Source organism: Ostrea edulis, chromosome 3, assembly GCF_947568905.1.
Source record: "Ostrea edulis chromosome 3, xbOstEdul1.1, whole genome shotgun sequence".
Classification (NCBI taxonomy): domain Eukaryota; kingdom Metazoa; phylum Mollusca; class Bivalvia; order Ostreida; family Ostreidae; genus Ostrea; species Ostrea edulis.
The window spans coordinates 75,445,337-75,457,157 of NC_079166.1; the positions used below are offsets into that span (position 1 = coordinate 75,445,337).

Genomic DNA, 11,821 nt, shown 5'->3' on the forward strand with positions numbered 1-11,821 from the left:
TTAAATGTCCATCAAATATGTATTTATATTCGCCCATAATGCACGTACTATGAAATTGAACATCCAAGATTGTAAAATTGTGATATTGAAATTTTTATGCCCCCTGAATCAAAGATTTGGGGACATACTGTTTTTGGCCTGTCCGTCTGTGTGTCTTGTCTGTCTGTTCATCTGTCTTCGGCAAAAAACTTTAACCTTGGTCATATCTTTTACACCATAAGAGGTATAAGGCCTTTCACATTTGGTATACATGTGTATTCTTTATGGCAAGACCTTTCCATTGACACAATTGTTTTACCTCGTGACCTTCACATTGACCTTTGACCTACTTTTAGAAAAATGGAATATGAGCCATTATCTTTGAAATTGTAAGAGGTACTGTTTTTATGTTAAGCATGTGCATTTTTTGTGAGAAATGCTTTCCAATGATACTAGATTTGTTGACCTTGTAACCTTGACATTGGCCATTGACCTAGTTTTGGGAAATTTACATAAAACCTTTGACTTTGGCCATATCTTTTACACCATAAGAGGTAAGACTTTTCATTTTGGTAAGTGTATTTCCATTGACATCAAAATATTTGACCTGGTGACCTTAACTCTGATCTTTGATCTACTTTTTAAAAAAATTGATATAAACCATATCTGTCATGTCATTAAAGGTACTGTTTTTATATAAAGCATGTGCATTTGTTGTGAGAGGACCTTTCCATTGGTACCAGATTTGTTGACCTCTTGACATTAACCATTGATCTAGATTTGGAACTTTTACAAAGGAAACTTTAACCTTGGTCATATATTCTACAACATAAGAGGTATAGCTTTCATATTACATTGTATTATGTGTAGTCCTTTTGATTGATACCACAATCTTTGACTTGATGACCTTTACATTAACCTTGACCAACTTTTAGAAAATTGTGATATAAACGATATCTTTTAAACCATAAGGCGCTGCATGTGCATTTCTTGTGAGAAGATCTTTCCATTGGTACCAAATTTGTTGACATTCAAATTGACCTCTGACCTACTTTGAAAATTATTCACTTTGTTGCAATATTGGGGCATCTGTGTTTCACAAACACATCTTGTTTATTCATGTGATGTACATATGAGACTGTAGTTACTTGTACATGTATGTATATTTTAAGATGACCTCATATCCACAATGTATTGCATGCTTGTATTGAATTGTAAGATTTTCTTTTACCAGCTATGAATATCTGCAACTGGTTGATACTGTTGGTGATTGGAATCAGTGTATGGTGTACGTACGACCATGCGGGGGGTAAGTGGGTCAAGATGAAGCGATTTCAGGAGAGCTTGAAGGAGAGGCAGAAACGCAACAAGAGACCTAGTGGCCGGCGAAACTGGAGACAGAGGTAAGCAAAACATCAGTCACCAAAAGGAAATCTTCCATATATCCAAACTCTCTCTAGAAGAAAAAATGCACAAATTTAGGTATTTCAAAGCAAAGTAGTGTCCCTTAGATACAGAAATTTTCTGTTTACAGTGTTGAATTGATTTTCATTAATGAACACGAGTCTGTGCACACAGATTATGAATGTCATTGTCAATATCAGTTGTTCTGGGCATCAAGCTCTGTAAATCTTGTAAGTGGATACAGATTAGATGGCTGTTAGTATGATGGGTCATCCAAAACAAATACTGCAATGGACACCTGTATGTGAAAGAGTAGTTCATTTTGAATTAAAAGGGGTGAATAACATAAATCATATATGACTGCTGCTGATACCTAATCAAAATCAAAACTACAATGCTCTACCTGTATCTACATAACAATTGATAACTTGTATTACATCATTTGAATAGTACACCTGTCGTAGGGATGAAGCAGTGCCAGAGGTATTATAGAGTTTGCTGTGTAAAAATCCCTGACGGTTCTCATTTCCTACCTTACTATTGGTTTGATTTCTGTTTACATATGTTTCATTGGGGTTGAACTTTTTACATGTATATATCTCTACTTGAACTCATAGGTGCTCCCCATTTAATTTCTTAGATGATGAATGATAAGTCTACATGTAGGTTTACCTATCTATACATAATAAAATCAATGGTAGGCCTATGTAGACGTATCATTCGTCATTTATGAAATTAAATGGGGAGCGTCTATGCTTCAAATTGGTGACCATTGGAACTCAACAAAGATTTTACTCTTTCTCGTTTTATTGGTTCATGAGTATTTTAAGAATTTGTTGAGGTTATAATTCTACTGATTTTTGCGTTTTCATTAGTCCAGCATCATTGTGTGGTCTTAGCACTGTACTGCATGACGTGTGTCAATAGTGCAGATACATTATACTCGATTTCAGGCAAGACACAGTAAATACATCTCATTTGTTGAAATATTGGTTTGAGGCTGGTAGAGTAACCGGTGGTAAACAACAAGGCATTGTAGAGAAAGAGTTTATAGGTTAATACAAAGATCTCTGTGAGGATCACCATGAATTATACAGAGTAAAGCTTGCATTTTATTATCATAGGATACATTATGTGGAATTCACATTGATTTTACTTAACAGTAAATAAAGAAACATTGAACTCTGCAAATAAAGAGAATATGAAAAATATTCTAAAGAAATTGTAAAATTCACTCCATTTTTTTGTAATTAATTAGCCTTGCATCTGGCCATTTGAAAACTTGGGATCATATCATTTTTGTTGCTGTTTGATTTTTTTGTTGTTGTAAAAATTAATAATTTTGTCTCATATCTGAAACATGTAATTTACATATATATCTGTTCTGTAACGAGCTGTTGATATACAATGGGAAAGTAAAAGAAATACAGTCCACTCCACTTATATTGAAGTCGGTTATAATGAACTATCTGCTATATTGACATACTATTATATAATCAGATCATGCCAAGAATAAGTAAAAGGTTGGAAATAAAACCACATGATTTCCCAAACTGTAAGGTTTTGTTGCTTTGGTATATACATGTACATGTAAATGGTTGATAGTATGAATTATTTGATTGATATTCAAAGACGTCATGCATGTATTCTTGGGGAGTTATTGAGAACCTCTTCAAGGATAAAGAAATGGTTATCAAATGAAAACGGATATCAATGCGTATATTTTCTTGTTTGTAAAACACCTGAAAATGAGAAGAAGAAAAAAATCTGATGTTTATTAATTTTCAGTGATGCAGGACTTATTGAAATAATTTTACCATTTTTTGGGTGGTTACCGCCTCCTGCAAGAAGGTAGAGAGTTCCGCACAGTGAACAGATCTAAAGTTCAGATCGACATGCGTTGATTTGGGAGTCACTGGAAGTAACACTTGACCGTTTTAGCATGCATATGATGATTTAACAACATTACTGGAAATGTTCTTTGCCTCATGGCAGACTCAATGGAATGGCTGGTTTTGCCAAAACTGAGTCATGAAATTTCATATAGCTTTTATCAACACCATAGCAAGATTTGAGCTGTAGTATCAAATGTATGCATATTGCAGAACATGATTGTTTGTTCATGTTGAGTTGGAATACAGAGTAGATCGATAAGTTTGCAAAAATGTTGTCCTGGTAACATAAAAATGGAGAAAGGTATAAAGTCTTTGAATGTTACAAATATATATATATATATATATATATATATACACACACACACACACACACACACATATATATGTATATATATATATATATATATATATATATATATATATACTGTATACATGATTTTCAGAAAAAAGTTATACAATATACAATTCAAGATTATACATACTAGACATCATCGATAATAATGTGACAAAATACATCTTGGTCACTGTAATGTTTAACTTGTTAGATCAGAGTATTATGCAAAATTTAGTATGGCAAAAATGATATGAAAGTTATGACTTTAGAATTAGATAGCTCCAAGATATTACATCTACATATTGCATTCATGTAGTGGACATTCATTAATCTTACACCATTTGTAAAAACTTCCACAAAATATGCCCACTGAATGGGTATTAGTTTCTAGTAATTCAAAATGTGTGGTAATTCTAAGAATTAAAAGAGAAATAGATATAGTATTGGCTTTTCTTTAACCATTGTGCATGATGATTGCTCTTGTGCTGTTCTCTGCAGCTCTGCTCGGTTTGACTGGTGCATGACTCTTGTGCTGAAGTGGTACTAAAATTGTTCTAAACATATGTTGAACTCCAGTATTTAATGTCTTTACTTATCCAGTAGGGCAATGTTTATGTTTGGTGAGAGAGAGGAAAAGAATCCAGTCAAAACACTTGCATCTGAATAGCATGCTTGTTTGGAATGACGTTAAGGTTGCTCCTACGTTTAGTTTCTATTTTGAATTCATTTTATCGGCTGCGGACTGCGTTTATAAGAATTCATTTTATCGGCTGCGGACTGCGTTTATAAGAATTCATTTTATTGGCTGCGGATTGCGTTTATAAGAAAAGATATCCTAGTTCAACTTTCAAATTACATGATTTTATTGTTGATTTTATTTCTTTTCAATCTTAAAATTCTGCCAGAGAACTTATGTAATGGATATTCTTTTCTTGTTTGTTTGTAACATAGCATTATAGCTGATGCAGTTTGTTCTTTTTTTTTTATTATTTAGGAGTAGTGCCCTTCGATTGTTTTCAGCCTATCTCAAAACTCACAGGTACTCTCTTTTTCGTTGTTTTTATTTTGCACAGTTTTAAAATGTTATGTTTTCATTGTACTCCATTTCTGTAGAATGTAGTTTTCCAATCTAACAAGTTTCACTTTTGTTACTATGTATGTATTTACGGCTCAACTAATATATATGCAATTTGCCATGACATGTAGTAGATGTGCTTTTTTGCGTTTGCTCCCTCTCTCTCTCTCTCTCTCTCTCTCTCTCTCTCTCTCTCCACACATGTAAGATATAAGCATAAGAAGTTCAGAACTCATTGCTGCTATACAGAGAGAGTGCGTGATGAGGTTTAACCCATTAATCTGATTAATCGACACTAGATACAAACAATAATTCGATGTTGTATAGAACACTAGTAAAGGAAGAGGATAATTAACCAACATTTTAGTTTAGGGATGTATTGCCATTAAATTTCATTCAGTTATGCCCGATGGAACAGCGAAAATCCTCACCCATACTAACATGCAAATTGGATTTAAAGGTTAATTGCGTGTGTATACAATGCGCAGATACGTCTCCATAATATTGAAATTCAGCTGCATTTTGACACATATTCTATCAGTCCAACAAATTAGGACTTGAATGAAAAAGCAAAGTTTTTAAAGAAATATGTTTTTGTTTTGAAAATGCATGAGGGTATGAACTGCAATGCTTCACGCGTATGAAGCGTGCTTGTTAGCGATGTCGTCGTGAGGCGTTGCAGTTCATACCTCAATGAAATTAAGGTTTTGATGTTTACAGTGTACTTTCATTTCTATCGGAATTTCTAGTCGATGAATTAGACCTACTATATTCACCGGGTTCAACACAGCGTAAGTGGGTTCGGTTTTGTTGCAATGAGTTTTTTTTTTAAAGGAAATCATTGCGGATGAACATTTTAGCAAATATTTCCCTTAAAGTAATTCCACCCTCTTGCGATGTCATCAGATTTTGCAAAATCAATGATTTATTTAGATTTGTGCATGATAGGAACATAAATTCTTTTGGAATCTTTTCCGATAGTTATTGTAAAAAATTTTGTTAAAAGTAAAGTACTTCAAAAGTCTAAATGATCGATGAATAATCAACGATAAGTTTTAAAATATTAAACCCAAGGGCAATAACTCTGTTTTTATTGATTTCTTTATCAAGTCTATTGCGCGATAGATTTCCTTTATTTTTTTTTACATATATTTTGTATATTTTTGTGAACAGATTCATGAAATTGTTATGAATGCGATCATATCGTCATAACCAGTTGTTTTGAAATTTTGATAACACTGTTTAAGGAACATTGCAATTTTCTGAAAGTGATACATGATTCTGTATACATTGTATGTATATTTCACATCTTAAAAAGTTTGATGACCTATATATTTTATTTGATAATTTGTTAGTTTTAACTCTAATGAATGGAAATAAATACACTTTTAAAACTTGTATTAGATAAAACTGCGAGTATGGAGTTACCTTAATTCAACCATTATCTGGAAAACAATGTGTGCACGGGTTGTCAAGTAGTGTAATCTTTTTATAGATGCTAGTCAGTGACAGAAATAACCCGTGAAATTGGAAATCATTCGTGGACAGTTGGGATGTTATCCATGTCAATCGTATATTCTTGTGATTTTTCTCCCTTAAATCTTTTGCTGTCGCTGATTTGACAGGTGCTGCGATTCTAGCAACTTGGAACTGTTTAGACATCCCCATTATGGGGAGCGGAGTGGAGCGAAAACCCTTGGCTAGTGAAGATGACTTAAAGACGACTTTCTCTACAACACAATGTTGGGGCGTGGGTTTGGTTCCCAGTGGGTATAAGGATTCGACGCATTTGATGTTCTATAGTAATGTATCTGAGATAAGAATCATTTAAGAGCTTTTCTTTCGTATCTATGACTAAGAAGGGGAAATATTACTACACGGTGAAAAATATTTCGAAGCATCCTTTTCCATCGGTATATTCTACCTCAAATCCATTCATTCAATATACAAATATGCTTTGAAATTTTTTCTCGATCTAGTTAGAATAATATTTTATTTTTCATTTATTTGTAACTCACCTGAGTCACGTGTACTCATTTGTTTTTGTTTGTCGTTGTGCGTCCGTCGTAAACTTGCGAACATTTTCAGCATCTTCTCTTGAACGGCTAATTTAATTCTAACTAATTTTGGTATATAGTATCTATGGGTAAAGAGGAACATTTTTGTTTTTAATTTAATGGAGCCTGAGGGACATTAAAATTAATGCAACCTTCTTTACTCTTGGACATCAAGGAGTCAAATCGTTTGTGTGATCATAATAAGCAATGAGCCCTCTAACAAGTTTGTGAAAATCATGACTCCTGGGTTTAGGGTTCAGGCCCCAGGGTGGGGCTAAATTGATGATACATGTATATTGGAAATGCAGTATCTTAGAAACGAAAAAACTTGTTTTTTACTTCTGGACATCAAGGAGGCAAAATATTTCCATGAATATAACGAGAATTGAGTTGTCTACTCAAATTGTGAAATGTTTGCCTGCTGGATTCAGGGTCCATTACTACATGTATTTCAAGAGCAAGCAAACATGGAGTTTTCTATTGAATATTCCTAGAGTAGGAGTTTTGGGCAATATGTAATCTGTCTACTTTATGTGACTTTTTCATTCAAAGAAAGGGGGTGTTCAAACTATGAATAAGAGTCCTTGCTATTTGAGCCAAATAATTTCAAATAAACTAAATTTCTTTTACCTTCTCATTATCTGAAGCATGCGTAGGTGGAATAGGCTCCACTACTCGGGCATAACTTCTTTAACCTTTGGTTTTTCATGGAGATCCGGATTAGAATAGGTCCTCAGTATCTATTGCTTATTGTCAGAGGCGACTCAATTGGGCGGTTTATCGGATGAGACCGCAAAAACCGAGGTCCCGTGTCACAGCAGGTGTGGCATATTAAAGATCCCTTCCCTGCTCAAAGGCCGTAAGCGTCGAGCAAACACCTAAATTTTGCAGCCCTTCACCGGCAGTGGTAACGTGTAAAACTTATACGGTACCAATTTTGATGCACCAGATGCGCATTTCGACAAATGATGTCTCTTCAGTGATGCTTAACCGAAATGTTTGAAATCCGAAATAACGATAAACTTGCTAGAGCTATTTTGGGGGGAAATGTCTCTGAGTGAAAGATTCTCGAGAGAGACGTTAAACAATATACTATCAAACAATCGGTATTTCTAATGTGAAAACTTTACTATTACGTGTATTTATATTATTTCCTTATTACACATTATGCATATTCAAGTTGTTATTTAAACGATCAGTGAAAATATGTTGCAAATATCAAAGAAAAGCTCGTAAACCAAGTCAACTTGGGTATATTTATAGATCATAGAAGGCGTCGAATCCCCGTACCAACTGACCAACTGGGAACCGATCTCACGCTGTAGAGAATTTCAGGTGGTTAGATATCATTTCCATAAACTGCAGTACCTGCCAACTCATCAATAGCGACAGTAACGTGATTTCTTGTTGAGAAAATTGAAAATGTATATACAAAATGTATACGATTGGCGAGAATATCCCCCCAAACTCTCCAATGCCTCCCGTTATTTCTGCCACTGTTTAGAACTTCACTAACTGATAACCCGTGCACACATTGGTTTCTAGATATTTGCTAAAAATCTTCGCCCACAGAGCGATTTCCATTCAAAACGAAATCGTGTTTCAACACTTGTGTTGAATCTGGGGACATTTATTCAGGTTCATACGCGCATAGTTCACAACTGCAACTCATTCAAGAGGAAATGACTATCATTACAATTTATACAGATATCAAAGGCAAAAAACCAAATTAAAATGTAAATATAATTTAAGAATGAGAGCGCATATATATCTTAAAGATGTAGGGTTTGATTATCAAACACTATAGGAAAACATTGCTGTATCTGTTCAGGTGAGTACCATTCTTGCTTGATTGGTATACAGAATTGAAGTTAAAGTATGTGCTTTGTGGATCTGAATTTGCTTTCGTTTTCTGCTGCTTTTCTTGCTAGATATACTGCACTTTAAACCTACTATCGTAAGATGAATAAAACAGGAAATACCAAATATCTGTAGTAACTGAATTATTCCTGGTATGTACATGTACCATGCAGCCGTACAGTGTAAACATGCTATAAATGTAATAGATCATTATGATAGTAAATTATGTATATTTCATTGAAAGGATACTCATTGGACGACCTTTGAATATTTTCTGTATTTCTTAAATGTGTAGATGAAACAAGCATGAACACACACATCACTAGAATACGTAGAAACATACAGGTGTAGTGTGCGGAACATGTCTGGAATAAAATTTATACGCTTCCGGAGATTCAAGACACCCCCCGCCCCCGCCCAAGAAAAAGAAAACAGCAACATTTCTCTGATTCCATAGATAATCTTTCCGCACAATCTCTCTCTTTCTCTCTCTCTCTCTCTCTCTCTCTCTCTCTCTCTCTCTCTCTCTCTTTACAAGTAATAATATAGTAAAAATTATAACGCCCAATAAATATACTCAATTAGTTTCATTATTTAACCTTGAAGAGACTAATAGAGGATGCATGTAAGCATTCTGATAATCTCGGATTTAATTTACTCTTTTCTAAACTGATGTGCGATCTCGTTGGAAAAGGAATGGATCAATTGCGGAAACAGTTTTGCGGAACGACAAAATTGTAATTGCCGCGAATGACAAACGGAAAAGATTTCTAGCTAGCTTCCACTGTCCACGTCACAGTTGTACAAACTGTTCTGAACAAAATATGTCCACATTTTTCCCTCCAGAGAATCTGAATTATTGAAATGTTTGCAAAGTACACTGTACATGTATGACTTGTTTGGAATTTTTCATCTCCGTTTTTGTTTTGTTCTTGTTTTCTTTGTGTAAAATTTGAAAGGAAAATGGAGTGAGGTATATCTATGCATGTATCTACACATTAATCGATGTCTTCACTATAATTTTTATCGCTCTCTAGAGTGGTTGAATATGCATTGGTGGACTGCTATTTTGATTCACAAATAAGATATAAATTTTATTTTCATTCAGATAGTACTTAACCCAAAAGCAGAACGCAAAACATTGAAGACTTTCTTCTATATTGTGACAGATGAAATTATTTATAAAAAAGATTTAATGACATTGAGAACAGCGAAATTTCGCATTTCAATTTGTCAGAATCCTTTCATAACAATGAACTAATTGATGTATGAATGTGATAGTGTATTGAAATAAAATAGAAATAGCGATGAAGTAAAATAAAATCCTCAGTGTCCGGTTCGATGAGGGCAGCGATGTATTAATTTTAACTGTCTAGCCGACGGGCGATGAAGATTCAATATTTTATTAGACAGTAGGCTTTAGGCACTGAGTGGAGTTGAATTTGACAGAGGCCAGCTTTTCGCCTGCCTCAGACTTTACATTTTGTGTTGGAACGACACTCGTAATCGCATATAGTTATAAAAATGAGATTATTACTTTTCATATAGACCGAAATTTATTAAATGGTTTAACCTGCCTGCCTTGTCATTTGATTGGCTGCAGTGTGTTTGAATTACAATTTAAGTTTAGTTCAGTACAGAAAGACAACTATTTCAAGTGATCTAGCGGAAGTATTTCTGTGTAAGGAGCGATCAGAATATCTATAAACAGCCAGATTAAAAAAACAAAACAACACGTAACAGCCTGAGATTAATGTGGTATGGGTTTTCTGTATTTAATAGATATCCTTGTCTGGTCAGCGTATAATTGATTTTGCGTATGGTGAGAATTGTCTTAGACAGGCGTCGTCCTCCATTGTCCGTGGTTTCATTTCAAATGATGTCTTTGTGACAGTTGTCTCTCAACCAATAGTCAAGACGCTGAAAGTGAATTAAAGTGCTAACACCAGATTTCTTAAAATATTCTCCAAACCAAAGATTGTCACATTGATTGCCCCATATAATACATATACACACATACAAACATTGCATAATATGATTTATGTACATACGATACACTGTATATGTACATACATACAAACAGGATATATAGTGCACGCGAAAATTCCGCATAAAACTTAGGCGAATATATTGGATATAGACGCATGCAGACAAAATAACCATTATTCTGTGAAATGCAGAATGTGCTAAATGATACACGTGTATTCCAATAGATTCAGTTTCCAAACACGTGGACTATTTTCAGTATGTTAGTATCTGTATTCTTTACAGAAAGACGATACGGGCTTATGAAGAAAGCTGGGACCGGCGTTTTAACCTGCTGTGTTGCTGTGTAGATAGAAAGAATAACAACAGGGTAACCATTGATTTATCCAATACATTATTCACGTGTGTATAATTTTACATTAAGCGGAAATCTGTTCCCGAGTGATGCCAATGCCCACCATTACCCTCCGCTAACTCTATCTGTTATTGAGAGAATTTTGGATTAATATTTTAGTTGTTAAGTTGTCAATTGAAAACCGCCCTTTTGACTGCCCCCCCCCCCCCCCCCCCCGCATACATTTTTAATGAAAATGCTGTTTCATATAACCATTAAGATTTTATATATATTGATACTTTGTAAGAGTTTTAATAATTGAAATTAAAGTGTGAAAATGAAGGAAAATTTGAGTCCCATTGGCATGCACCTATATTACCAATAGGTGTAAATTTATACATATGCAAATTTTACCCCTAGTGTGTAAATGTAATATTTGGGATGCGTTCATATAATATGCACTAACATGCTGTTTGTAAGTCAGTATTGGTTATTTCCAAGCAATATGAATGTGTTTTGACAAGGAATGAGGTGCATATCTCCTGATGATGCAATAGGTTTTGTTATTTCTTGTTCAAATGCTATTCACAAATTATATTTGAACTTGCTGACACAGCAGAATATCACTGCTCTTTCTAATACAGGACAAGATGAAATCTTAAAGAAAAGTATGCATTGTTTTATAGACAATGTGAACAATTTGCCAATTTGTCTAAAATTTTCCATGTGCTCACATGGCTGAAAACACACGCCCACCAGGAGTAAATTTACTCACATGTAAAAGTTATGTGTACCTTGTCGGACTAAATGCATTTTTTTTACTAGGAGTAAATCTGAAACTGTGAGTAAGATAATTTCACACATGAAAATGCGTTCTTATGACACAATGTGCTAATT

General features: G+C 34.2%; 1 protein-coding gene and 1 long non-coding RNA gene across 8 annotated transcripts in view; one reads left to right on the forward strand and one right to left on the reverse strand.

Moving 5' to 3' along the window:
* Nucleotides 1–11,821, forward strand: part of LOC125673338 (diacylglycerol lipase-alpha-like) — a 71,132-nt gene that overhangs the window by 22,172 nt on the left and 37,139 nt on the right. For 2 of the 7 annotated variants that reach the window (XM_048909881.2, XM_056161114.1), the window contains exons 4-8: nucleotides 1,214–1,382; nucleotides 1,834–1,866; nucleotides 3,172–3,234; nucleotides 4,607–4,651; nucleotides 10,876–10,960. In XM_048909881.2, the coding sequence (XP_048765838.2) occupies nucleotides 1,214–1,382; nucleotides 1,834–1,866; nucleotides 3,172–3,234; nucleotides 4,607–4,651; nucleotides 10,876–10,960 (395 nt within the window). The remainder of the gene's footprint in view (nucleotides 1–1,213; nucleotides 1,383–1,833; nucleotides 1,867–3,171; nucleotides 3,235–4,606; nucleotides 4,652–10,875; nucleotides 10,961–11,821) is intronic. The other 5 variants (XM_048909884.2, XM_048909885.2, XM_056161113.1 and 2 more) reach the window with 4 other exon arrangements.
* LOC125673342 (uncharacterized) overlaps nucleotides 1–11,821 on the reverse strand; it is a 28,574-nt gene that overhangs the window by 557 nt on the left and 16,196 nt on the right. Inside the window, exon 2 of the long non-coding RNA XR_007369439.2 lies at nucleotides 1,211–1,435. This is a non-coding gene — a long non-coding RNA (uncharacterized LOC125673342). The remainder of the gene's footprint in view (nucleotides 1–1,210; nucleotides 1,436–11,821) is intronic.